This window comes from Calidris pugnax, unplaced genomic scaffold, assembly GCF_001431845.1.
Source record: "Calidris pugnax isolate Ruff unplaced genomic scaffold, ASM143184v1 scaffold58, whole genome shotgun sequence".
Lineage (NCBI taxonomy): Eukaryota > Metazoa > Chordata > Aves > Charadriiformes > Scolopacidae > Calidris > Calidris pugnax.
Window position 1 is genome coordinate 1,963,601 of NW_015090868.1, and position 27,148 is coordinate 1,990,748.

At 36.3% G+C, this 27,148-nt stretch overlaps 2 protein-coding genes across 2 annotated transcripts in view; both read left to right on the forward strand.

The window, feature by feature from the left end:
* LOC106890047 (exocyst complex component 1) overlaps window positions 1–12,369 on the forward strand; it is a 56,240-nt gene extending 43,871 nt beyond the window's left edge. Inside the window, exons 13-19 of the mRNA XM_014945615.1 lie at window positions 5,074–5,184; window positions 5,591–5,667; window positions 6,212–6,440; window positions 7,456–7,639; window positions 9,876–10,075; window positions 10,471–10,665; window positions 11,687–12,369. Coding sequence (XP_014801101.1) covers window positions 5,074–5,184; window positions 5,591–5,667; window positions 6,212–6,440; window positions 7,456–7,639; window positions 9,876–10,075; window positions 10,471–10,665; window positions 11,687–11,839 — 1,149 coding nt within the window. The 3' untranslated portion in view covers window positions 11,840–12,369. The remainder of the gene's footprint in view (window positions 1–5,073; window positions 5,185–5,590; window positions 5,668–6,211; window positions 6,441–7,455; window positions 7,640–9,875; window positions 10,076–10,470; window positions 10,666–11,686) is intronic.
* Window positions 12,370–13,716: 1,347 nt separating this feature from the next.
* CEP135 (centrosomal protein 135kDa) overlaps window positions 13,717–27,148 on the forward strand; it is a 35,090-nt gene continuing 21,658 nt past the window's right edge. The window contains exons 1-9 of the mRNA XM_014945524.1: window positions 13,717–13,987; window positions 18,967–19,131; window positions 19,535–19,725; window positions 20,242–20,409; window positions 21,793–21,934; window positions 22,834–22,918; window positions 23,881–24,009; window positions 25,715–25,930; window positions 26,510–26,575. Coding sequence (XP_014801010.1) covers window positions 19,019–19,131; window positions 19,535–19,725; window positions 20,242–20,409; window positions 21,793–21,934; window positions 22,834–22,918; window positions 23,881–24,009; window positions 25,715–25,930; window positions 26,510–26,575 — 1,110 coding nt within the window. The 5' untranslated portion in view covers window positions 13,717–13,987; window positions 18,967–19,018. The remainder of the gene's footprint in view (window positions 13,988–18,966; window positions 19,132–19,534; window positions 19,726–20,241; window positions 20,410–21,792; window positions 21,935–22,833; window positions 22,919–23,880; window positions 24,010–25,714; window positions 25,931–26,509; window positions 26,576–27,148) is intronic.

Here is a 27,148-nt window from a genome sequence, read left to right on the forward strand (position 1 = left end):
TGTTATTGGAGCAGTTAAATCCATAAATCTTGAAAAGCTATCTTATTACAAGAACAAAACACTTTATCCTAATACAAATTGCTTTCTAAAACATTCTAAATACTTTATCCTGGCAATTCTTCTGCGATTTGCTTTTGTGAGGAGACAGTTTTTGCAGCAGTTTCCTATTTTCTGTAAAAGTTATGGAGTGTTCAGTCCTTTTGGAGAAGAAGATCCTTCAATTCACCAGCATAAGAGCCGCACCTTGGGAAGGCTTTTGTCGTGCATTTGTGCAAACCTCACACTTGTTTGAACTTTGCATAGAATATTCAAGGAGGAGAGTAGCAAACGTTCTTTTAACCGATTCTCTTAGTTTGATTTCTGTTGTAATACTACATTTGCACAATCTTACAAAGAGTATGTTTATGTCTTGAGTCTTGCTGGTGACTGACTGATGTGCAAAACTTGATCCAAGTGCCCAGTCCTCTGAAAATTAGTAGGAACCAGTCACAAAGCCCAAACTGGAAGCTGTATCCAGTGGGGACTCTCCTAGAATTATTAATGTTATAAATGGTAATTAAGTCATTATGTAATGATTATCAGTAGCCATATATTTGAGGCCACAAGAAAATTTGACAGTGAATTAGATCAGAAAGTCTTCAGTCCTTACTACTGATTTTCTAAAGAAGGAATGCAAATTACATATGTTTAAAAAGCTGTTTCTTATATAAGCATGATTCATTGCACCATTTAAATATCAAGTTAAGTATTTATTTTGTAACAGCTTATAACGGTGTGTAACTTCAAAGGCTTCTATGTTGAAGGTAGTGGTTGTACTATTACTAGTTGCACCTTAATTCAAAATACATCACTTCTTAATAGTGAACTTTTTTAAGGAATAGTGTAGGTACATAATGCTCCAGTTGTACTCGAACACTAAAGATGACCTGTTTCCAAGCTGTGTTGGTGTGTGTTCTTGCCTTTTTTTTGTGCTTTGGGAATAGCACTGCTATTTGAATGCCTCAAATGGGATGCTGGGAGAATTCTGGCATTCTGTGCTGGCGCAAGGTTCTTTGTCTGCATTTTTATGGCAAAAAAAGATAATCTGGGTTGTGAGCATTCACACTTGTCTTAAGTAGTCTTTTTTTTGTCCTTTTTTTTTTTCCGATTAAGCCAAGACTTTGATACTTAAATACCATAAAATCAATGTGGGAGAGAGTGCTACTACTGTCATATGTTTATATGATGTGGCTTCTCAAAAGCCACTATGGCCCCCTGATTGCCCAGGGCCTGATTTTTGCCTGTAGTTCTTCACATTCTGCAATATAATCCCACGTGTTCAGAAATTGAGGACAATGAAGAAGTGGGACCAATGCATGACACATGCATATGCCAAAAAAATCAGGCCTAAACCTTTTTATTCAAAAACTGCCAAAACCCCCAAGATCTAAAACCTAGGCTGGAATAAAATACGAGTTTGACGTTATAATTGTCAGTAGTGTTGCCTACTTGAGAACATCTGGTATTTAAGACGTGTTTGTGGCATTTGGAAGTATTTACTCATTCTATTACACTAGACTCTGCTTGCCTGCTCCATTTTGGGGGGCTTGTAGCATCCATCCTCATCAAGATCTTCTTAATACCACATACTGCTTTTAGTGTATGTATGCAAATGCCTTTTACTGGTTAGGGATTCTCTATTTACTACAGATGCCTATTTACTCTAAATTTCATATTGAAGTCCACTTGAGGAAACTGTTCTATTCTGCAAAAAACAGGAAAACTTAACACCTTGTAAATTTTTTTACTCTCTATTTGTTGTTTTCATCCTCTCTGAATTTGCAGTCATCAATTTTTGGTGCAGCATGAATACAAAAGATGTATTCTCTATGTAAACATGCTGATATGTGAAGAGCAGAAAAGGTTAACCAGTCTTTCCAGATATTAATAATTTTGCATTATTGGTGTGTGTTTTTTAAATTGAAGAGGTGGACAATATCTCTGACTCGGTACAAAATTACATAAATACATTCTAATTTCTTCATGTCTGTTATTGATATGATGATTGGTCTTGGAAACTGAGTCTTTTGCAGTATTGACTCTGACAAACAAAACCGTAACTTAATGGACTTCTCAATTTGGGAGAACTTAAATATACGTTACCAAAAAAGAAAAAAGCAAAGTTTAATACCTTGAAACTTATTTTTCCATGTAGCTTAGATACTGAATTTCTAGAATAGTACCTCTCCAACTAAATGTGTTTGCAATGTAGTTACTTGCTGCTTATAGTTCTCCGCATGTTTCTTTCCAGTTAGAGCTTAACTTGCATCTTGTGCATGGTTTGTGCAAACTGCATTTTAACTTGTCTTTGTCTTTGATGCTTGCAACCTAATCCATCCCAGCTACACTGCCTCGAAAAGAAAGTGCTGTCAAACAGGAAACCGAGAGTGAGTATAACTAGTTGCATTAGTTGGTGTTGTCGATGCATGTGTGTCAATGTAAAGATGTGGTGCTGCGTCATGGAAAAACCTACCTAACACTGAAGCATTCCGGTCAGAACGAAATAAGCATTAGCACAATCATTGTTTTTGAGAGGCAAAAACGAAGCGCGGCTAAAATGGCCCAACATAGAAGTTGAGAAGGTTTGCAGGTAAAGGCAACATCTTTTGGTTTTCCCATGCTACTACTTGATCTGAAAAATATGTTTGTACCTGAGAGCTTGTCATGGTTTTCCAACTCTTCCAGTAGGTTGAAGTAACAACTTTTATTAGATCTATAAACTTTCTTTTGTTTGTGTCCCTAGACTAGATACCAACAGAGCAGTGAAATGAAACTGGCAGGATTGCTTTAATTATCTTTTTGTGTGTGGTTGACATATCAGAAGTTTACATGGGGATCAAATATTGACAATTTATTGGTCTTCTTTGTTACTAGCTTTCTACAGCCTGTTCCAACATTTCTGAAAGTTTGCAAAAAAAAATAATAATATAAAGATATGCTCCTCACCTAGGAGAAGCCCCCACAATATTGGGAAGAAATGTCTGCATATTAATTATGACTAAAAAGAGGGGAGATCATTAGCAGTAGAGTTACTATGGGATTGTAGATCCAGCAAAACAGCTGGAGCAAACTATGTAGACAAAAGATGCTAACAGCAGAAAGGTCAAGTTCAAGATGAAAACATGCCTCTGTGTATGTAAAGCTTTTAAAATCGTTCCCTCTTGTGGATTAATTCTTCTGCTTGTGGTAACCTTTGCCCCAGGTACATTCACAAAGATCATAACTGGTCTTTGCTTCCAAGCTTTCAAGGAGAATATCTATCCCTGTAGATATTCCTCTATTTCACAGTTTTGTTCCTTTTATACCTTTTTCCATACTTTACAATGAGGGCTTATACAGGTACATTGTACTTCGAAACTTGAAGTATTTCAGTTACTTTGTAACAAGAAAAGAATATGTTTATAGCAAAAGCATTTGCAGCTTAGACAAAAATTGAGTTGTAGGACTCTTGATCTCATACATTCTGTCATGAACCTGTTCTTCTTGACTATTTTATTCTGCCTTTGCTTCCCTCCTTCATTAGTGTCTTTATTTCACAGGTCTTCATGGAAGTTCTGGAAAACTGACTGGATCTACTTCTAGCTTAAATAAACTCTCTGTTCAGAGTTCAGGAAACCGCAGGTCTCAGTCATCCTCACTGTTGGATATGGGAAACATGTCTGCCTCTGACCTTGATGTGGCTGATAGAACAAAATTTGATAAGGTAAGGGCAAAACATTGCATAGGATTCCTGCTTAGTTTTGTGTTTGAAGTGTCTTGCATATCCTTGTTTTGTTTAACTTGTACCGACTAAACCTTAAAACATGCCAATTTCAAATGCTGTATGCACCACACCTTTAATAAAGACAGTAGATCAGAGTATTATTCTCTGATTATAAGATTCCATTTAGTTCCTTTATATGCTTAGTGTGATCTGTGGAGAATATCAAGCATAAAAATGATGTACTAAGTTTAAGCCAAATGTGCCTTTTTAAGCAAATAGAAATGAAATTGATGGCTTCTTCAACTGATTTTTTTTTTTCTTGGTACCAATGTTGTTGTGTTCTGTTGTGTTTTGCCAGTATGTAAGCAAAAGTTAAAGATAAGAAAGCATAACCTTCTTTTAGCCAGGACTTGCACATGGCCCTAAAATGTTATTTATACTGGTTTCATATCAGAGTTATCAATTTTCAGCTTTAGCCAAGCACTAAGTTACTACTGCAGTGTCCTCAGCATCTGTTTAAAAACCTGCTGTCTTCAGCATCTGTGGGGTTATTTCTTGAACCTTTAAAAGTGACAACACTCCTCACTTCTTGTGGTATTAACTCCTCCATACTGTGGGGGGAAAAGGAGATGTTTTCAGTGTGTCAGATAAAAATGATTTTCTTGTTCTCTATTGAATTATTTGATGGAAATCAGTATTTTTCTTCTGATTTCTTCAAATCCTTGCTCAGTGATTTTAGACATTAGACAGATTAGATGTCTAATGCCTGATTTACAATTTCAGTAGCTCATATGAATAAAATATTTTAATGAATTGTTGCTTAGACATTAGACAGATTAGGTCTAATACCTGATTTACAATTTCAGTAGCTCATATGAATAAAATATTTTAATGAGTTGTTGCCAGAATTTAGATTAAATCTCAAAATTATGATGAATACTTCTGTTTCAGTACAAAACCTGCTGTTGGTTTCTGTAGCAGCTATGTAGAAATGTTTTCTATGGAGTATTTATTTTCTATGTACACAGTTTACCTGTTTTTCTTCCCTGAGGCTTTTAATTTTGTCTGTGACTAGAAAACTACTAGTTGTGGAAAAACACAGATCGTTCTTTTCTTCCCAGTGTTATATGTATGAGAAGGGACTATGTTGAAGATGCACATGTCACTTTTAAAGATACAAGGACAAGCTGTTTCCATTTCTATTTGGTAGAGATAAGCCTTCTAAAGCTTACTGAAGATAGAAAGTATAAAATCCTATGCAACAAACAAACTGAGTATTATTAACTGTTCATAGTATTTGGTGTGTTGATAACATATTTCTGTTTCTTTAGATTTTCGAGCAAGTATTAAGTGAACTAGAACCTCTGTGTTTGGCAGAACAAGACTTCATTAGTAAATTTTTCAAACTACAGCAACATCAAAACATCTCGGGAACAACAACGGTATGACTCTTCATTTTGTCACCGTAGTAAAAAATATTGACCAGGCCTCCTAAGAGACCCATTTAAAAGATAACTTCTGAATTTATCTGGCAATTATGTGATCCAGATGATCAATAAGTTGTTTTTTTTTTTTTTCTTTAGCTGGCAGAATCTGTGTTTTTGGCTGAACAATACAGAAACTATTACAGAACACGTTTCTTTTGCCATGGCTTTGTTTCTGCATAAGATCGCAATAAATACTTTGTCACGCTGTCTAGGAAGGCAGTGGGGAGTAATTGTGGGTAAACCCACAACCAAAAAACAAGCTGATAATTCTGTTGGTTTTGTCAGATATACTTATCACTTAAATACAGAATTGAAGACAACCTTTCAGCTTCCTGTGTATACACATTCCTTGTTCTTACAGAATGAAGCAGAGGAAATGGATGGAGGAGCTTTATCTCGTTCATACCCTTCTGGTGTTCCACAAACAATATCATCTGAGTATGTGCTGCTTATTACTGATTTTAAAGCCTACATCTGGATTTATTTGGCATATTTTTCTATATAATCATAAATTGTTCCCTTTTAGTGAAAATGAATAATGAACTCTTAATTTGGGAATTTACTGAATGTGTCAGTAAACATAAAAATGTTTGTCTGCAGGGTGGATGTTTCTGTCTATAGTAGTATAAAAAAGATGCTTAATTCTTTAATAGTTTGCAAGGTGAAACTAGGCTCTGTAATATGTAAAATATGCTTTGGAAAATATGCTTAGCAAAATTCTGAATTGAGTGTGTGGCAGCTTCCACACAGAATATTATTTTTTTTTATGTTTTATAGCTGTGACTATTGATTTTTATTTTTTTTTAATTGTGTGGCACTGGCATTTCTTCCCTTAGCAGCATGCTGAAAATCATGAGACTTGTTGAATGCAACTGAGACTACTATAGCAAATAAACTCATCCTAATAATGTTGTCAAGCAGCGTGTAAAATAACTTAGTAGACTGTCAAGAGTAATATTTTTATCTTATGTATTTTTAATAGGAAGGACATGATCCGGCAAATGATGACAAAAATATTTCGTTGTATTGAACCTGAGCTGAATAATCTTATAGCACTGGGGGACAAGATTGATAGCTTTAATTCCCTTTATATGTTAGTTAAGATGAGCCATCACGTATGGACAGCACAAAATGTGGACCCAGCTTCCTTTCTCAGCACAACACTTGGAAACGTTTTGGTGACTGTCAAAAGGAACTTTGATAAATGCATTGTAAGTTCTTTAGTTATTCTGATTAAGTTAACTATAATATAGGAAGCCTGTTCCTACCCAGTTTGATTTTGCATTTCTTTATAGTTAATTTTTTGCTTTTAATTTAAGTGCAAATGAGTAACTTTATTGCTCTTCTTCTGGCCAAACCTTTAAAAAAGATAAACTAATTGGTGGTTGTGTTTGTTTTTCTTCTCCATTCCATTTTTTACTTATCAAAACAAAAGCTCACGGACAAATGCAGGTTTTGCTTTTCCCCTTTGAGCATAACATGCCAAATAGACATCTCTTCCATGTGTTCAGTTATTTCTATCCTATAGTTAACAAAATTTTGTTTTAGATAAAATGGCAAATCTTTTGGCAGTAGCAGTGGCAGCTGCTACTGTCAGAAATTTCCTTTTGCTAATACAATATGACCATTATATGAAATACTCCACTTTAGTGAAAACATAGTTGTGGTATAACTTTTTTTTTATTGTCATAAATGTAATTTCAGTCTAGGCCAACATAATAAAACTCACCATTCTTGATCAACTTAATGCTTAAAATATTTTGAAGCTGATTTTTTTATTATTATTATACTCAGAAATAAAATTTCAGCAGAAGATTAGAGAAACTTCCTATAGCAATAGCAATTGTTAGCTTGGCTGAATCAGAAAGCGAAGTTCCTTGTTAGATTGAATGAAAATGGTTAATTGCTTCTGGTGGATAAGTTTGTTCGGTTTTGGTCGTTTTTTTTCTTAGTATTAATTAAGTAAATAAAGAAGAATAAAAGCTGGAAAATTTTACTTGCCCATCTTCCTTTTTACCTTTCCAACTATTTTATTTTTTAACAAATTTTTGAGGGTAAAAAGGGATGAAGACTAATTAAATATAGTAATCGAAAGATAAAATTATTTCCATGTTTGACTAAATGTCAGTTTTTCAGTATGTCTGTGTTTTTCTTTTCTTTACTAGTTGTTACATGGCCTGGAGTCATATATTAGAAGCTAACATCTGTTCTTGTTTTAAATTTAAGAGTAATCAAATGAAGCAGATGGATGAAGTAAAAATCTCAAAGAAGAGTAAAGTTGGGATCCTTCCATTTGTTGCTGAATTTGAAGAGTTTGCAGCCCTCGCTGAATCCATTTTCAAAAATGCAGAACGCCGCGGAGATCTAGATAAAGCCTACATAAAACTTATTAAAGCTGTTTTTGTCAGTGGTAGGTCTTCTGAGGTTGTCACAGTTACTAAAATGATTGTTTCCTCCTATTTATATATAATTTTGCTCCAGTTAACAGATAATTTTTTAAGACTTTCTATTGCAAGACACGTGACTGATACTGTGCTGAGATTTTGGTTATGTATTTTAACAGTAGGAGAGGGAGTATAAACCTTCTGATTATAGCATACTTTTTAAGAGCAAACTGTAGATGCTTCCCTTTGTACTTATGTGTAAAGTGACTTTCAGTTATGACAGAGGGAAGTGGTTAAGACTCTGGAAGGAGAGAGGAGATGGCAGCAACACGACACGCTCAATCTGAAGTGATTTCCTGTCTTTTCTCCCCCGGTGTAGCTTAAACGAGGAGATGAGTCTGGATGGGATCCCTGGCATTTGGCCCTAATACATCTCCACAGCCCTGTCTAAAATAAATCACTTCTGGCTATGAATTTGACCCTTTCTTGGCAGATTAGGTTATTTGTGTCCTGACCTGAGGCAGCAGAATGTCAGGCCTTGTTCTACTGCTTTTATTTAACATTTTAAAAAAATAACAAAGGGAGTGGCAGGGAATGCAAGCCAATGAACTCTGGAAAAATTGTCCTTCCTTTTTAAAATGGGAGAGACACGGATGGATGGACCACCCTGTGCTGATTTACCTGCATATTTTCAAACAAACTCTTATATAGTAATTCCTAACCACTGACACTTTTACCTCTTTTTTGGGGGAAGATTGGGCAAGAGGAGACAGTAGCGGCAGTAAAGCTAGTCTGAGGAAATTACAGCACAGTGGTTCTGAACATATTAGGAAATCGTGAAGAGACATTACTTCATAGTACAGAAGACTAGAGTCCATACATTGTCAGCAGGAGCATCCCAGCTGATGGGACAGTAAATTCTGAAAATGTTTTTTATTTGATTGCACCCAACTTTTCTATCCTTAAGACGTTACTTTTTAAGTGATAAAGCTAAGCAAACGTCATTGGACAGGCAAAACTATCCAACAATAAATAATGAGTGTAGGAAGAATTTTGAAAAGTGTGTTTTAAAAGGGGTTCGAAGTGATGCCAGTCAAACCCCGAAGAATAAACTAAATCTGTTTCAGACAAAACCAGCGCAAACTTAAAGAAACAAAGAATTAAGATGGGGGAGGATAAGGGACAGAAATTTGAATGAACATGAAACAAAGATAACATTATATACAAAATCAGTGCAAGCAGTATGTTAGAAATAAAGAATGAACATGAAACAAAGATAAAATTATATACAAAATCAGTGCAAGCAGTATGTTTAGTGCAGCAGGATATTTTACTTACGAGTAATGTTTGAAACAGGTCAGAAAGATGTAGTACTTCAGGTAGAATTGCAGGTGTAGAAAATTGTATGGGAAGAACAAAAGTCTGCGGTAGCAGACTTTTCCTAGTTGGCAATTCACTGTTCTGACTGAAATTGATGTGATCTTTATTGATGCTCTGGTGCCCAGGATCACTTTCTTGGTGAGCATCCTGGTAATCTCAGCAAAATGGTTAATGGCTGAATGGGCACAGAAACGTAATTGCATTCTTGGTTGAAGATGTCCTCTTTCAGCCTGATCTAAGGTGCAATAAGGGAGTGATAAGTAGAATTTCTTTTGCCTGCCCTGGTTTTTTTTGGGGGGGGATGAAAGTAAGAGACCGATGTGCGACATTATCCATTTTTATTATTATATTTGGGGATTGACAGCAACTTTGACTCTAAAACTAACAAGTAAAAATTGAGAGACTGAGAAGTACATTTTAAAAAAAAACACTGCCTTATTGAAGATTTCTGTTCTAGCGAAGAGGGGAACCAATTTTCTTTGATTTTTCTTAAACCGTTTAAGAAATAGACTTCACTGAAATAGTTGTCATGTGAATTTACTAGGGGTAATGAAAGCATGCTTGTGAGCCTCCACAGAATGTGGGTTGTTTCTTACTTATGTAAGTGAGCATATGTAGTCACTATTTGGTATCTTATATGTGAATTTTTTTGCATACAAATTTCATGATCTTAGAGACTGTACATACCTGTTACTTTTTTGAAGGTTCTCAGATATTGATTTATTTAGTGGCCGTTATGACCTTCATTCATACAAATGGTTATCATTGACATATAATCCAAAATTCCTTTTTCTGACAGTATTATGGTTATTGGTTATGTTTTTTCTGAATTTGGTTGTCCTTTTGATATTTTAAGTATTTTGCCGCCTTTTTTTTTTTCAGTTGAGAAAGTAGCTAATGAAAGCCAGAAAACACCCAGAGATGTGGTCATGATGGAGAACTTCCATCATATTTTTGCAACGCTTTCTCGCTTGAAAATTTCATGTCTTGAAGCCGAGAAAAAAGAAGCCAAACAGAAATACACTGATCATCTTCAGTCTTATGTGATCTACTCACTTGGACAGCCTCTTGAGAAATTAAATGTAAGTAGATTTGAGTTTATATACATTTAAGTAGTACAGAGTAGTCTTTCTCAAGTGTGTAGTTTGCACTCTTTATCACTGCATCTATCATGATTTCTGCTTTGTTATTTTAGACTCAAGCATGCCTGCCCAGAGTACTCTACTCATGAGGGTAACAGCCTTGGATGAAAATAACCAAATTTTTTCATGGCAATTAATAGTATTTTCTAAATAGCAATTGTGCTGTTGGGCTGGGCTTTAATGTTTGTAGCTGAGCAAATTAAAAAAAAGAATAAAAATGGGGGAACACAACATTTGTCAAGCAGAATAAGCAATAAAGACTTAACTACGCATAAGCTTGTCAAATTGATTAGCTTAGATTTGTGATAATCATTAATGCTGTTCTTGCTTGTTAGCATTTTTTTGAAGGTGTTGAAGCTCGTGTGGCACAGGGTATCCGAGAGGAGGAAGTAAGCTATCAACTGGCTTTTAATAAACAAGAGCTTCGTAAAGTTATAAAGGAATATCCTGGTAAGGAAGTGAAGAAGGGGCTGGATAATCTCTACAAGAAGGTAGATAAACATCTCTGCGAAGAAGAAAACTTACTTCAGGTAAACTAAATGATGGTTTAAAAACCTTGTAATGTTTACACAAAGGCTTTTATTGTGCTTTTGCATATGCAATCTGTGAGAATTGCATACCTTCAGCACAGCTCTGGAAAACCATGAATTCTGAGTGGAGTTTTTTAATAATCCCACTCTGATTCTATTTGTGGTAACGTTTATTTAAACTGTGGTGGTAGAGAGAGACTTCAGAAAGAAATTTCCTTTAGGATTCCCTAGCTGACCTTTAATGGATAATACTGGAAGTGGAGACAAGGTCTAAATGAACTGTTAACCCGATATGAAATTTAGCTGTTACACTATAGGAGAACATACTTTCAGTTACATCTTTTCTAATAGTTCTATCTATATTTTTTTCTTATACTCTGTAAGGTTTCTCACTGGAATAAATGATAAGCAGATTGAAGGGTTAAGCAAGTATTAACAGCTTTTTAAAGTCTGAAGAGTGAATAAGTAGCGCTGTTCTGCTTCGGGGTGTTTTCTTTAAAGACAAAGGCATTACCTCTTTTAGAGCAACTTCCTTGTCTTTACTAGTTTCTGCTTTTCAGATTTGGCCGTCTTCTTTACTAGTTTCTGCTTTTCAGATTTGGTAGGAGTCACGTAAACGTTAAAGATCTTAAACTTAATGGGTAAATTTTTTTTTTTTTAATGCAGCAGCTCAGTTTCAGGAGTAAACATTAAAGATCTTAAACTTAATGGGTAAAAACAGTCGTTTTTTTTTTTTTTTTTTTAATGCAGCAGCTCAGTTTACTGAACTTTGTTGTTAGCAAGGTTTAGTTTTCAAATGGCACCTGAACTGAGAATCAATCAATGAGCCAATGTTTTGCAGTTCACATATAGTGTATCATTCCAGTTGACACTTCCTAAAACTTGCTTTCTTTTTACTGAACTTTGTTGTTAGCAAGGTTTAGTTTTCAAATGGCACCTGAACTGAGAATCAATCAATGAGCCAATGTTTTGCAGTTCACCGTTTCAGTTGACACTTCCTAAAACTTGCTTTCTTTGGCAGGTGGTGTGGCATTCCATGCAGGATGAGTTTATACGACAGTACAAGCACTTTGAAGGGCTGATAGCTCGCTGCTATCCTGGATCAGGAATTACTATGGAATTCACTATACAGGATATTTTAGACTACTGCTCCAGTATTGCACAGTCCCATTAAGCTCCAGAAAGGGAAGGAGAAGCTCGCAGAGCATGTGCCTGTGTATAAGGGAATCAAACACTATAAATGCTATTTGTGTTTTTTTAAAAGGTGGATTTCCATGGGTATGTGTAAGTTACCTGCCATGTACGTCAAATTACACTCCTACTTCAAGTCTTTCAGGGCAAAATGAAACCTCTGGGGATTTGTTGCTCTTCTACTGGGTTGAAGTACTGTTTGAAAGCATTAATTCTGTGAAACACTTGGGACATTTCTCCCTTCCCCTAATATTCAGATACTTTTATTTATAATCCCTTCTCTTGCTAAAAGCAGTGAGCACTACCTTTGTAGTACGCAGAAAGGATACTACTGTTTTCACTAATGTTTTTGCATTGTGGAAATTATGTAAGCATTAAAGACTATCAAATCTTTTCACTTCCTCGTTCTAGAAAGTATGGATGTGGAACCTTACGCAGTGGGAATACTGAAATCATGTTCAGAGATGTATTGTGACTATGGCCATAACTCTTAATTAAACCATGTTCATCGTATTCTTTATTTCTGTGGAGTGTTATTTCAAAAAGGTGAGAGTGCAGTGTTATTTCCATTGCCTTGACTCTGGGCATTGAAGGTGAATTGATGTATTTCTCAACATGGATTTTTTTTCCTTTATTAAGTATGATGTAGCATGGGTACACTCCCACCTTCCTCCTTCTGGAGCTTCAGCTGCCTGTGATCTGGGATCTAGGTTTTCCTTACAGCTGGAGGAAATTGCTGAGGTGTTGGATGGAGCTGGGATGCGTGTAGAATAGAAACAGGCACAATAAAGGTCACTGTGCAGACAGAGGTAACCTTCTGGGGGTTGAGATGCAGATGGAAGAGTGAAAAACAACAAACAGTGATAGGAATGTTATAAAGCTAACCTGCTAGATGGGAATTTGGCAACATTGAGGGGCCTGGATTTGGGTGAGCATACAGAATCATCGAATTGTCAGAGATGGAAGGGACCTCTAGAGATCATCTAGTCCAGCTCCCCTGCCAAAGCAGGATTGCCCAGAGCACATCACTCAGGACTGCATCCAGGTGGGTCTTGAAAGAAGGGGACTCCACGACCTCCCTGGGCAGCCTGTTCCAGTGCTCTGTCACTCTCACCGTGTATTTGAGTGGAAATTCCCATGTTCCAGCTTCGTCCTGTCACTGAAAAGAGTCCGGCTCCCTCCTCCTTCAACCCACCCTTTAGGAACTTGCAAGCATTAATAAGGTCTCCCCTCAGCCTTCTCTTCTCCAGACTAAAGAGCCCCAGCTGTCTCAGCCTTTCCTCAGCCGGGAGATGCTCATCTTTGTTGCCCTAAGACTTACGTCTTGTATCTCATTGAATCCTCCTTGTCTTTTGCTTACTAACATAAAACACCTGACCCCGGTTGTAGATAACCTGCTTACAGCCTCTTTGCAAGTGACGAGCACCACCAAGGGCAGAAATCTCCCTGAAGGAGGCCTGCCCTTCGCTCCCTGCAGCCTGGCCTCACCCAGTAGGCCGCAGGCGGTCAATGCCGATAAGCACCCCGCCGCATTAAGTCTGCCTCTCCCCTCTGGCTGCGACTGGGGCTAAGCCGTCGTCATGCGTGTCGTCATCCCTCCCCGGCACCCCCCTCAGCCCGCCATCGCACCTCCCTGCGCCGCCGGGGCGGCAGTTCCGCCCGCAGCCCTGCCCGCCCGCTTCTGGCCCTGACGTCAGAGAGCGAGGGACTCGTCCCCTCTGACGTCAAACGGCGGGGATTGGCTGGGCGGCTCGGCGGGCGCGGGCGCGTTCCCCGTTGCCAAGGCAACGGGGCGGAAGCGGCCGTTGCTGCGCGGCGCCATTTTCAAACGGCCGGTGCGGCCTAAGCGGCTGCGCGGGGTCCGAGGAGCGGTGGGGCCGCGTGTCCGGCAAGGGAAGGAGGAGGGTGCTCCCGGCAGGACCGGAGCTCCCCGCAGGCGGGCGGTGGCTAGCTCGGGCTCCCAGCTTGGGCTCCGGCAGCGCCGGCCAGCCACGCTGCCCTCCGCCTCCTTCTCTCAGGCATCTGCAGCCCCCCCGTCCCCTCCCCGCCGGAGCTGCTTCTCTGCCGAAGCCTCGCTGAAACGTCTCGGCTGCTCCTTAGCGGCTCGCCCTGCGAGAATTTGCTTTTAACGGTATGCCTGGTAAGACCGACCCGGCGGGAGGGTGGAAAAAGCCAAAATAAACCTGTTTCAAAAGGGACTGGCCACCCTTCTGTAGTTACAGACTGGGGATGCTGAAAGGGCCAGACGGCTTCCAGTTTGGGGAGATGGGTGATGATCATAATCGATGGGGTTTTTTTGTACTGTAACGTAAACTCCGAGGTTTTGGTGACTCCTTGAAGAAGAAATCTCTTTTTCTAGAGTGAGAGTTACCGTTCTGTTGGCGAAGTGGTGACATTTCGTATCAAACGTGGTGTGTCAATATCTAGTCAGAAACGAGCTCCCAGCAAATCAGCCTGGAAACAGACTTTGAGGAGCGCAGGCTTATCCAGGGTATCTTGAAAACAGTGTTGCAGTTGTGCATTTCACAGGACAGCCTTCAGCATCCGTGGACTGTATAGAGGCACGTATGGGAGCATTACTATGGTCAAATGGTTAGTCTACTAGGTGCCTTTTCTACCTGGGTGAAAGCAAAACTAGCTCTTCATAGCACAATGAGCTACGTAGTTATGTGACCAGTAAATATAGGACAGGAACAGATGTTTTGTAAACGCATTTCACACACATGCATGTTTCTGATGAATGAAAAATGCATTTTGGTATTTAGGAACAGATGTTTTGTAAACGCGTTTCACACACATGCAGAAAAAAAAGCCTTTAGCATATTGGTTCTGATGAATGAAAAATGCATTTTGGTATTTCCCAGAACAGAGACTGGAAACTCCAGTTCATAATTGTCTTTGGTGTGAATGTTATATACTCAATAAAGAAATTGATTTCATAGCATACAAGTTTGTCCATGCTAATTTCTTTGTCTCCTATTGTCAGCTATGTAGTTTTATCTTTCTTTGACATGGTTCAATGACCGTATTATGTCTTCCACAGCTAAGATACATCCTTGCTCTGCTTTGCTATCATTAAATTTTCTTATTGATAACACAAATATTGCATCTGCAACAGTTCTTAGCCTATACTCACCATGAAGTTTGCTGCATTGTTTTCAGACTGGAAGGAGGGCTTCAATATGCTAACTCTTTTCTGTTTCATATTCCACCTGTAATGGTTAATCCAATACCTATTAACGTTGCTTTTTTTCACACGATTTTATGAAAATTGATTCTATACTTATAGCCTAAAAGAACATGATTTGAAGTTCCATTATTGCCTATCCTCCACGTCAGTGTTCAATTTCAGTCACTGGTGACTTAACAGGGAACAGTTCACAGGTGCTGAATATGTCTGTTTCATAAACACCTAGGTCTTCAAAAGACTGCTCGCAACTGTATAGGCATGTGTGGAAGTTGTCATCTTAGCAGCTTTCTTGAACAAAGCCAGAACAAAAAAATCAGGCTATTGCCTCTGAATATCTTCTGTGAATAACTGAAAGATGTACTCATTTAGGCATCTTGATAAATTCTTGACTAGAAATACCCTATTTCAAGTACCATTTAATTTTCCCTTTTTGTTTGTTTATCTGATTTTCTGTTTTTCATCTAAATTGGTAAATATGTTTTCTTCCTAGTGGAACTAAATTGCATGATGTGAACCATTTATGCAGCTAACATAGCCTGTCTTGTGGGAAACACCAAATTTGTTACTTTCCAGTACTTTGCAAATTTACAGACATATCTAATAAGTTCAACATACCTTTAATCATGACTCCATCATGATTCACAAGGCTACTAAGTTTCTTTGAAGAAAAGGATATACAGGATTGAGTTGGTTGTGTAAGAATGATGTAGAAAACTTGGATTTCCAAAAAGCTTTTGAGAAGGCTCTTTCCCAGAAGCTTTTAAGAAAGCAGGTCTCCTTCAGCAATGAAGAAAAGGTAATTTAATAGCTCATTCAGTGATTAAAAGAACAGGTAGAAAATACTACCTTATGATGAATGTGCAGATTTTATGTTGTTTAACACTCAGCTGTGATCTGAAAGAATGGGTTGAACAGCAAGGGACAAAATTTGCCCATTGTATGGATGTGTTAAGAGCAGTCCAAGGGTTGCAGAAGAGTAGCACTGGACTGAGTAATAAAGTGGGAGTTCAGTAACAGTGTTAATAGAGGAAAAGTAATAAACATCATATGCTCTAAAGTGGTGGTTACCACTCAGAAAAAGAGATGTTAGAGGCACTGTGAATGCATCTAATTGATGCTTTAGAGTAATTATAAATGATAAGTTAGGAGTTGTTATGAATAGTGAAAAGATCTTAATCTCAGAAAAAGCATAGAAAAGAGGCAACCTGTGCAAGATACTAGAAAATTTTGGAAAATAAATTTGCTAGGGATGCCAGCATGAATGACTCAAAGCATGACAAAAGAATGACTATTTAGTATGTTTCACAATTAAAAGAGAAAAAAAAAAGGGTATGGGGCACACAAACACCCTTGAATTTATGATATACTTTTTGAGACATACAGTTAAAATTAGGGTTTCATTGCTGCAGGCTGTGTCAATGTAAAAGTGCAAAAGATTTAAGAAAACAATTAGACACGTCTAAGAAAGGTCCATTAGGTACTACTATAATGATCTAAGTTCAACTTCAGGCCTATCAAGTCCCTGTACTGTAGGCTTATGGAAAGAGAAGGTATGGAGGAGTACAATTTGGCTCATGTTTTTTGTTTTTGTACTCTAGCCATGGCATCTGTTGGAGATTGGGGAATTGGGTGAAACTGATCTTGGATTCAACTGTTGTATGTTCATATAATCATTTTATATTTCCAGAAAATCGAATTTTCCTGATAGGGATGTTACTAGATATTTTCGGATGTCATAATAAGACTAGTGATAGACTTTAAGTTTAGGATCTGAGTTTTATGCTATGGTTGTCTGTAATGACAGAGGTCCAGAATTACTGATGTAATTACTTTCCAATAAAGAGCATACAACAATGATTGTCTTTGAAGGCTTTTATATCTGTGTTAAGCTCTCTGAAATAATGACCCTCAGTTCTCCTTCTTACTTAACTTCCCAGACATCTTTTGGACTTATACTCTAGCTACTCATTTCCTGGTCTAATTTTGGATCAGTTGTGGCTCTAGGGAATATAAGATAATACCCTTTCTTGTTTGATACTGGTGGCAATAAAATCCTGAATTAAAAATTCTCAGTCTTTAGGAAGGAGAGTGATCCAACCAGAAAGCTGTTGGTACCTCTTAATATTAGAGCGTGTTTAGGTAACTACACCTCACTTAACTGTCCATTGCAGTGATTTAACAAGATCCTATATCTACTTCCTAGCCACAGTTACTGCAGTGCTAACAGCTGTTTATGTTCTCCACAGTTACTGTAGAAAAACTTTATTCCCTTACAAGCTGTGACACAGTTTTGTTCTTCATGTTTCTTCTGTAACACTTTCTCAATATGATTAGTAGAAAAATCCTTTCTCTTTCCAAAACACAAGCTATTAAATCAAGTCTGATGAATGATTTTAAACTAATTGAACCTTTTTCATTGATAAGGTTCTTCTTAAAGAATTCAACTGAATTCAACACAGAATCCTCAATGTTAATGCGGAAATACCAAGGTCTGATCACTTTTGGCTTTAATCTTTGGCTGCCAAAGGAAAAGAATGCACATCAGTACATTGACTTCCACTTAGTACATTGACAGTTACTCTTTAGTGGAGTTTCCTAGCTAATATCTCAACATTCTGAACCTCTTCATACAAATCTTTTGGTGGGGCCTGGAACAGGTGCTGTGCTCAAAAGGCCAGTGATTTTCTCTCATCCATGGAAAAGTACCTGGCAACAACACTCCCATTGCTAGACTTATTTGTAATGTTTTGATACAATGAGATGAAATCATGCTTTCCAGCATCTAACATGAGAAAAACTTGCATGCTTTCTCATTGTATTATTCATAAATAATTTTATTTTCAGATACCTGCATATATTTATTTAATATATTTTTAAAATCTGGGGATTTGTGAGGCAACATGGTTTAAATGATATCTATATTTTATCCCCTTTACATGAGATGCAAACAATGCTTCCTCAGATTGGTAGTTTGGCTGCTGAGGTCTTTGCAGCCAGTAGGTTAATACTGAAACTTCTGATGAAATGTGAGGGAAAATGTTTTACAGAAATAACTATTTTTCAAAAATATTTCTAACTATTGAAGAGATGTTTTCACATATTGAGGACCATCAACTTTAGTATTCCATTTCTTTTCTCATTCTATCTCTAAATCCAGAAGGACATAATGATGTAAAATTTCTTCCTCCCTCAAATGTTCATGGCAAAACCAAAATTCTCATCCTGATTCAGATACAGTAGTGCTGATCCAGCCCTTTTTAGATCAGGTTAGTAATAAAAAGATAACTAATCAGTCAAAAGCAAAAAAACCCCTCTGATCCTCGAACTGCATTTTCCAGGAAATGATGCAAGTAGAGCTATAGTATTTTTTATAGGATTTTTTCTTTCCTGTCTTCCTTCATAGAAAAAAAGATGTTCAAAGTTAATCTGTCTTTAAAATTATACACATTCTATGCAATTTTACAAATGTTTGGCATAAGTTAAGTACTTCCTTGTAAACTGAAAGTAAGAATTATATATGAAAGAAAAAGGTATGTGGAGTTTTTGAGAATAATCTGTCAATTTGCATTGTGGAAGATTCCATGATTCAAAAAAATCAGAATTTAGTTCTTAGTCTTCCCACTGAAAGATTTTTTCAGAGTTCAGTTCTTACATACTCATACTGGAGAGAAGAATTTATGTCCATGCTCTAAGATGTTAGGAAAGAGAAAACTAATTGCTAAGGCAAATATTTTATTTTTAAAGAAATATGTAAATATGTTTAAAACTTTTTAGTTGCACTACGATTCTCTTTTGGTTTACTTAAATTTTAAGAACCTGCTTATGCACTGTATTTCCTACACAAGAAGTGGTTTTTTTCTATTACTTTTTCTATAATCCTTCTTTAAAGGACAAGTGCTGTAACAGACAATCTTTTGCAGGTGTCCTATTTTTCTTGACTCTGACAAAAGCTGCTTTGGAGGCGCGTTTACAATGACTGCAACTGCAGAGCGGAGATTCATTAATCTCAGGAAACGACTAGATCAGCTGGGCTATCGGCAACCACTGGGAGTGGAGAGTTTACCTTTGGTGGAAAAGCTTTTTAGGTATTCAAAAGGAGATTCATTAATAAACATAGTAATCATGTAGTAGGTATTGTTTGTTTTTTGACATATAAGGCAGAATGCTTAGTCTGAAGATTGTTTACAGGCAGTATTCCAGAACTAACAATCAGTTCTTGTGTGTGATGAAGTCAAATAGGATTGCTTAAGTGATGAGAACATCGTAAGGTCCCACTTAATTCAGTAGAGTTGTTTCTAAGGATCTATGATCTAGGAAAATTCAACTTTTCTAACCTCGTAAGAGAGCCAAGATTATTCACTATTCATATGTGCTTAAAGGACACATTCTTACAACTGGGGTTTTGTTTCTCAAGTCATAATAAATATTTACATTTTTACTCTCAAAGCTAATAAGATTTCTAACATGTCTGATGCACTTTTATTCTAGTGACCTAGTTCATACAACTGAGAGTTTGCGCAGTGCAAAGTTATCTGCTGGAAAAACTGAAAAAGAATGCAGCAATTATGATGCTATTTTGGAACCTTATAAAACAGAGAGTGTTAAACTTACCAGGGAAAATAATGAACTACATCTAGAAATCCTAAAACTGAAAGAGCAATCTGATCGTCATGTTAAAGGTAATATAAAAATTACATAAACATAAAAATGATTTTTTTTTTTAATCCTTCCATGCCAAAATAAAATTGCAGCCAAACCCTTGATCCACAGATTCACTTCTCTGTACTTATGAGTGTGACTGGTCATTGACTTTTATGACTTCAATGAATTAAGGCTCATGCACAGACATTTCTTTTGTCGTTAAAAAGTTTATGAGGTCCTAAAAATTGTTTTAAACAAACATGAAAATCTTAGAACTTTTTAACATATACTTTCATACCTTGAAATGCTACTTTTTAATTTAAAATGAAATACTGCTGTTTACTGTGCCTTTATTCTACAAAAGGGTTTTATTTATATAAAAACTATAAATATATATTTTTGTGCGTTTGTGTGTATATACATATATGTATGTGTGTTTGAAAATTTCATGCTATGGAAAAAGAACATAGGAGTCTCTTTAAGCCTATTTTGGTGCTACTAGGAAAAATAATAATGACTAAGGAAGGTAATATTGCTATTTCTCTCCCTTGAAGATTTGAAAGCCTCCTTAAGGAGGACTGAACATGAGACTGCTGACTTGAAATTTCTGAATAATCAATATGTACATAAAATTAAAATGCTGGAAAAAGAGAACAAAGCAAAGACTGAAAAAATCCAGCAGCTTCAGGAGAAGAATCTGCAAGCGGTGGTGCAAACACCTGGTGAGTGTAAATAATCATAGATATTTAAACTTTTCTCGGGACTTTTTTTGGCTCTTCAGAACATAATTATTTTTTTTTCTTCTAGGAGGAGAAGTTACTGCAGTAAAATAACTGTCCAATTGACTAATAATAATAATTTTGACAGTTCTGGCTCTGAATTCAGTCTATATGGAAGAAGTTTCATTAGCACATCAGTTATGCTAGCCACAAATTTGAATACAAGCTTAGATTCAAGACTATTAAGTTAAAATGTGACTGGAAAGCACTGTTAAGCAACAGCTATTTTTATTAATTCTGCACCTCATTTAGTCAGAGACAAGTTGTTGGCACTTGAATCTTTTTGACAGCTAATTGATGGTGTGTAAGTTACTAATTCAGATTTTTGTAACAAAGATCTGGAAGTAGCAAGATGCAAACTATGTCTACAAACAAATATTCTAACCCTCTGAAAGCTTGCAGTATTTAAAGGATCTTTTGATAACTTAAAATATCCTGGACATTATTTTCAAGTTAATTTCTTTCTCCATGGTTTTCAGATAAGGGAAATACCAAGAAGTATTTTGTTAAATTTGCAAACTGTCTTTTCTTTTCAAGTCATTGAATTACCTATTTATTTTTGGCATCTGGGGGAAATTAATAGGTTTGGTGAAATTAACATTCCTCTCTGTTTTCCACACCTTTCTGGATTTGATGTCCTTTGCTTCAAAGATGCCATGTTACACCTTTGTCTGTCTTTCTGCATACTTGCCCCTTGGTCAGCAGTTCTCTGGGATTTTTCTATACTTCATCATCTAATATTGTGTGTCCTTATTTAATTGTGTGATGAAGAATAATGGTTCCCTCTGGAAATAATACTGTGTTTTGCTATTTTTTAGTATATTCTTACCACGGAAGCAAATAACCAATTCTGCTTGATGTGCTTATGATATTCATTCAGTAAAATGACTATTGGTTAGAAGGAAAGAAAATGTTACTAAACAATGCAGAGGTTAGTTCAGGCATAAAATAGTTCTTAAATGTGAAAACAAAATGTCTTATGTGATGTTTTAATTTAGCTTCCTTAGTAAAAAGGTAAATCACTAACAGATTCAACACGTTTGAACTGTAGAATATTTGGTGTTTTAAATACTGGGGGAAATGACTTATACTGAACTTTGGACATTTACTTATTATAAAACTGAACTTTGGCAAAGCTGATACTAATCTGCAAGAATGGTGCTATCTAGAACGTAAAAATTTTATTAATTTATGACGGTAAGGTTAAAATGGTGAAATGTACTGCTTCAGGAGCAATGGAATAAATAGGAGATTTCATTTTGTGTTAAACATGATGACTCCCGTACTTTAACTCCAAGTAATAGGTATTTGGGTTTGGGTTTTTAGGTGGCAAAAAAAGAAGCATTCCCTTCAGGCGTCAGCGCATGCAGATAGACCAGCCTGTCCCTCCCTCAGGAGTGAGTGCCTATCCAGTTCCCCAGCCAGAGGACCCTTATATCGCAGACCTTCTTCAGGTGGCTGATAATCGGTAATCTAAAGAACTTTGTAATTTTGGAGTATAGGTGTCAAATACCTGCAGTGGTTCTTAAATATGATTTTGCTTAGTGATTGACGGTTCTGGCTGTGACAAAGTTGCAGAGGATATAAGCAGCTTTAAAGGATTTCTCTTAAGATTTCTATACTGGTTTTACTTTTATACCTGATTTCAGATTAAGTATTCTGGCAAAAAAAAAGCTAGGTATAATGTTTTGCATAGGAGTAAACTGACCGTTTGTATTCATTTTGGAAGACTAAACTATTTTTGATTTTGTAATACTATTTTTGGCTTGGGAATCTATATTATGAAAGCTTCAAGTAAATTCTTTTTTCTTATTTAGAATATATCTGCAGAGGGTTTACAGGTGTTGGCAGTGGGGGGGACTAGAGGGGTGGCCTTTCTGAGAAGAGACCAGCGTCTACCCTGCGCTGGACACGGGCAGTTCTACCTGGCTTCAAAAGGGACCCACCACAGGTCACAGCTGAGCCCATCAGCCAAGCCAGTGGCTCCCCTGTGAAAATGTATTTAAGTAAAAATTGGTAAAAAATCGATACTGCGCAGCAGCAGTGAGAGGGAGAAGTGAGAAATATGTGAAACAACCCTATGGACACCAAGGTCAGTGAAGAAGGAGTAGGAGCAGAGCACCAGAGCAGAGATTCCCTTGCAGCCTGTGAAGACCATGGTGAGGAAGGTTGCCTGTGCAGCCTGTGAAGAGCACCACATCAGAGCAGATACCCACACTGCAGCCCATGGAGGATCCCATGTATTTTGTATGAACAAAACTATTTTTTGTAGATATTTACATTCAGGAGCAAAGAGAAAATGCTAATATTGAATTGTTGTACCTATGATTCTTCCATGAATCCACACAGTGTATTGCTACATTTCAGAATTCATGAACTTCAATCAGAAGTAACAGAGCTACAAGAAAAACTGGAGATATCTGAACGTGAAATGAAAAATTATAGCAAACAGGTATGTTTACAGATATTTTTTTTAAGTGTTATTATTTGGCTGTAGTAGCCATTGCAATGGCCTCAATTATAATTTGTGTGTTAAACTCATTGGGGAAGTGTTGTAGGGCCTGTGGCTTGTGAAATATAATTATTCTGACTTGCCTACGTTGAGGTATTTCTCTCCTCTGGAGAAAATGATAGGAAAAACAATAGCAGGAATGATAAAATTCTTGCCCACTGCTTTTGCTGATATATTCTGTGTATTAAAATTGCATTAAATAAGCTAAACTTGGTGATAGTGAAGTAGAATAATTATCTGTTTAGGCCTTGTTAGTGCAAAAGTATTGACTGATCCAAAATAATAATTTGATCTATAGATAGGTCAGGTAATTTTTTTCACTGTTTGCACTGGTTATATTTTTTTAATTTTTGTAAGTTAATTTATGGACAGCAGATTTTACAATGTTTTAATTAAAGTGAAATGATAAGGTATGTATAATCTTTAAGCAAGGGAATTGCATTAATTGTTCATATTTTCGGTATCTGGGGATTAGTAGACACCATCCTCTGGTTTTGTTCACATCTTGATTTTCCTCTTCTGATATTCCCTTTTTTTCAGCTGATTTTCACATTTTTCTCTAAATTTAAATGCTAGTGTCATGTGGATAATTTGCAGCATTCATTAACTTCACTTTAAATCAAAACTGTTGGTTTTTCTTCAAGAAAATAATCTAGTAGGAATTGTTTCAATATTTTTTTCCAAAAACTCTGTTTGATTCATTTTTTCTTATTTCACTGAAATCACTTTGTTCAGAAAAATCCATATTTTTTTCTAAAAAGAATATTAGAGATAAAAATTGCATTATTAGGTACATATCTTTTTACTGAATAGGTGTTTATTTGAAAAAAGTTTCTGCTAAATAGTATAGAGGATACCAAATAACGGTTTTGCATGGGGTTTTTTTGTTTTTTTCTTTAAAGGTTGAGCTAAGAGACAAAGAAATAGAGCGCCTACTGCTAGCATTGAATGGTGGTCGTTCTCATGAGGTTCTCTCTCTGGAATCGAGAAGTAAAAGTAATGAGAAGCTTATCTCCCATTTGAATTTACAGGTAATGGATTTATTACTGGTGGCTAGTCAAAACTAAAAATACTAGCACTCTAAAAAAGCCCACAAAACTTGTAGATTTTTCTCTAAAAAAATCACTATTATATATAAAATCAATCAATTGAACTCACTTTGCTTTTTAGGTGGCAGTGTTTCTTGTCAAAGGAAGTTTAATTTCTTGTTTTAAAAGTATTGGAATGGTTTTGGTAAAGAACTCTACGAGCTCACATCTGTACATAGCAACGTTAATCTGAGAGTATTCAGAAAATTTCTGTATGATACACTGTTTTCACCAAGTTTGAAAATACTTATTTTCTTTCTTTTTTTTTTTAAATTTATTTTCTTCATACATACCATTTGTGTTTTAGGAAGTAACAATGGTATATGTGCTTTATGATAAGGAGTAGCAGATGATCTCATCAGATAGTGGGGATTCTTCCACATTGAATTCAAACGGTCCCCACCTTTACTCCAACATAGACTTGCAAGGAAAGGATAAGCTTAGGATAAAGAAGTTTATGTTCATTGTGCATATTAACATGCATTCAATATTGGTCTCAGAATGAGGATTTTTAAAGAAAGATACAAGGCAGGCTGGAGTACAGATCAAGTAAAGCCTGTCTCTGGATTTATACTGTAAATTCTCTGTTTTTCCAACTGAGTTAGACATTTTTAATACTGATGGACTGTACCACGAAAGCCAGGTTGCAGTTTATTAGCTCAGGCTCAGTGCCACAAAAATACAGAATGAGCTATGACTTGGAAGGAGTACAGCTGTGTTCAGTGATCTTAAAATAGTGTCATGCTGAACACAGAATTGATTTTACAGAGAATGAGCTAGCCCAGAACTGCATAAAGCTGTTTTTGGGCCATCAAGACTATTTGGCCACGCTCAGTGCTAATATACATCTTTTATTCTCTGACATGAATGACTAAATGGGTGGATATCTCTATGTAGTCGTATTCATGACTGTGAGAGGGCTTAGACTTTCTTTTGTGTCTACAGTAATACTTCTTTCTTTCTAGAGTTTTAAGGAAAGTTGTGTGGAGTTGGAAGTGCAGCACCTTTGTTATCTCGAATCTTTCAAGATACTCCGGTCTCCCATTTTCTTGAATATTATAACTTATTATGTCCACATTTTTATTCCTACTGTACATCCCTGCCTCTCTTCCCTTTACTCTCAGGGAAAGGTATATGGGGGAAATACAAAGTCTGTAGAGCAGGATTTCTGAGGATGATATTTAAGGTGCTGAAGTTTGTTGAGGGCAAGATAGGTTTTGAGAATCTGATCTGTGAAACTTCTCTCTCGTGAAGGAGTAACAATGAACCTAAGCCTAGCAAACATACTACGAAGGTGGAGAAAATAATGTGTCCTCATATCTTGTGAAATTTAGGGAAACTCCAAGTACACTGGGTCTACTGGACCACTGCCCAAGACAGGTTTTTATACAGATGTCTGCTTTCCAGTACTTTGTTTTTAGAATAAACTTCAAGTTTTGGAGACTAGGTAAAAAACAGTGTAGTAATGAATTCCTTCACCTTGCACCTTTGTAAAATTGTATTTTTTCATGTTGATAAGCATTAAGTCCTAAAAATAGAAAATATTGCCATTTTTAACAGGATGTCCTGTATTTCAGAAGATTGGGAAGGACGTTTGCTACCTACTTTAACAATACATATTAATGTTCTAATGAAAAATATCTTTCAGATTGAATATCTTCAGCAAAAAAACAAAGAACTTGAAAATCGCATTCAAGACCTCTTGGACACTAAACAAAACGTAACCAGTGAGGTAGTGCATTTGAGCAATAAAAATGAAGCACTGTGTCAAGAACTGAATGAAATCGACCATTTGGCACAGCAGTTGGAAAGACACAAGGAAATTGTGCTGGAGACTGCAGATAAAGAAATAGGAGAAGCAAAGGTAATCACTAACGTGTTACAGTGTGAAAGATCTGCTCAGCTCTCAGGTGGCTTTATATCTTTTAATTACAACAAATGACCTATTGACTTGTAAAGGAAAGATTAAAAAGATAATTTTTCCAGTCTACTTAATACTATACAAAATTTCTCACTAAACGATGATTAATCATAGCAATTTTCTCTCTTTACTGTAGTAGGTAAGATGAGTTTAGTTAGGAGAAAATCTGTCTTCCTTCTTCTGTTAGCTTACTATGAAATAAGATTTTGATATAATTAAAACTATTGACAGGTAATAGCTATTTGCAGCAGTGATGCTTGTGTTTGGAGGGTTTTATTCTATGAGGAGTCATGGAATGATTTATTTAATTGTTGCACTCAAAAAGAGCATGGGTGCATACCACAAATTTTTTGTGCTTTCCGTTCATAGGAGTTTTACTACTTAAAATTTGGCAGATTTCATGGAACTAATTATACTTTATTTGTTACAAAAATAGTCTGTTTCCTTAATTTTTTGTAACAAAGGAACTGTTGTCATTTTGAATATGTAAGTTTTAACATATAGGTTAATTTTGGTTACTAGAAAGAAATTGAAAGAAAACACAGTGAAATACAGGATCTTGAAGAAACAATAACAAGGCTTAAATCAGTAAGTAAAAATACTTTCAGTTCTTGTTTGTAGTATTTTTATCCTACTGTCATCCACATGATTCTTTCATTTATTTTAGCAATTAAGACTTTAACAGTTAACAAGAGAGTTTTTATTGTACCCCAAAACTCTATTGTAATAAGTTAATAAATCAAAGAGCTAAAGAAGATACATCATAAATAAACTGAAAGAAACCTGTGTAGATGGTATGGTTGACTAGGTCTTTATTGTACATTTCCTTGTCTCTGCTATCTGAAGTTGTGATTTCCATAATATAATAATAATTTTTACCACAAATGAGTTATGACATCCTAGAAGATTTTCTTCATCTAGAAACTACTTTGTCTCTTAATCAGCACGTGAATAATTACACAATACTTGTTCACTCAGAAACAAAGCATAATAGCCCAGCTGAAAAACATCAGTATTATCAATTCCTTGGCAACCAAACTCTTTCCAGCATATAGCAAGTTGGGTGTTCATTGAGAGCAGTGTTTTGTGTTAGTATTTCTAGTAAACTTGAAAACACAACATTTTGTTCTTAAGCCACCAGATTACAGGAAAGACATGCTA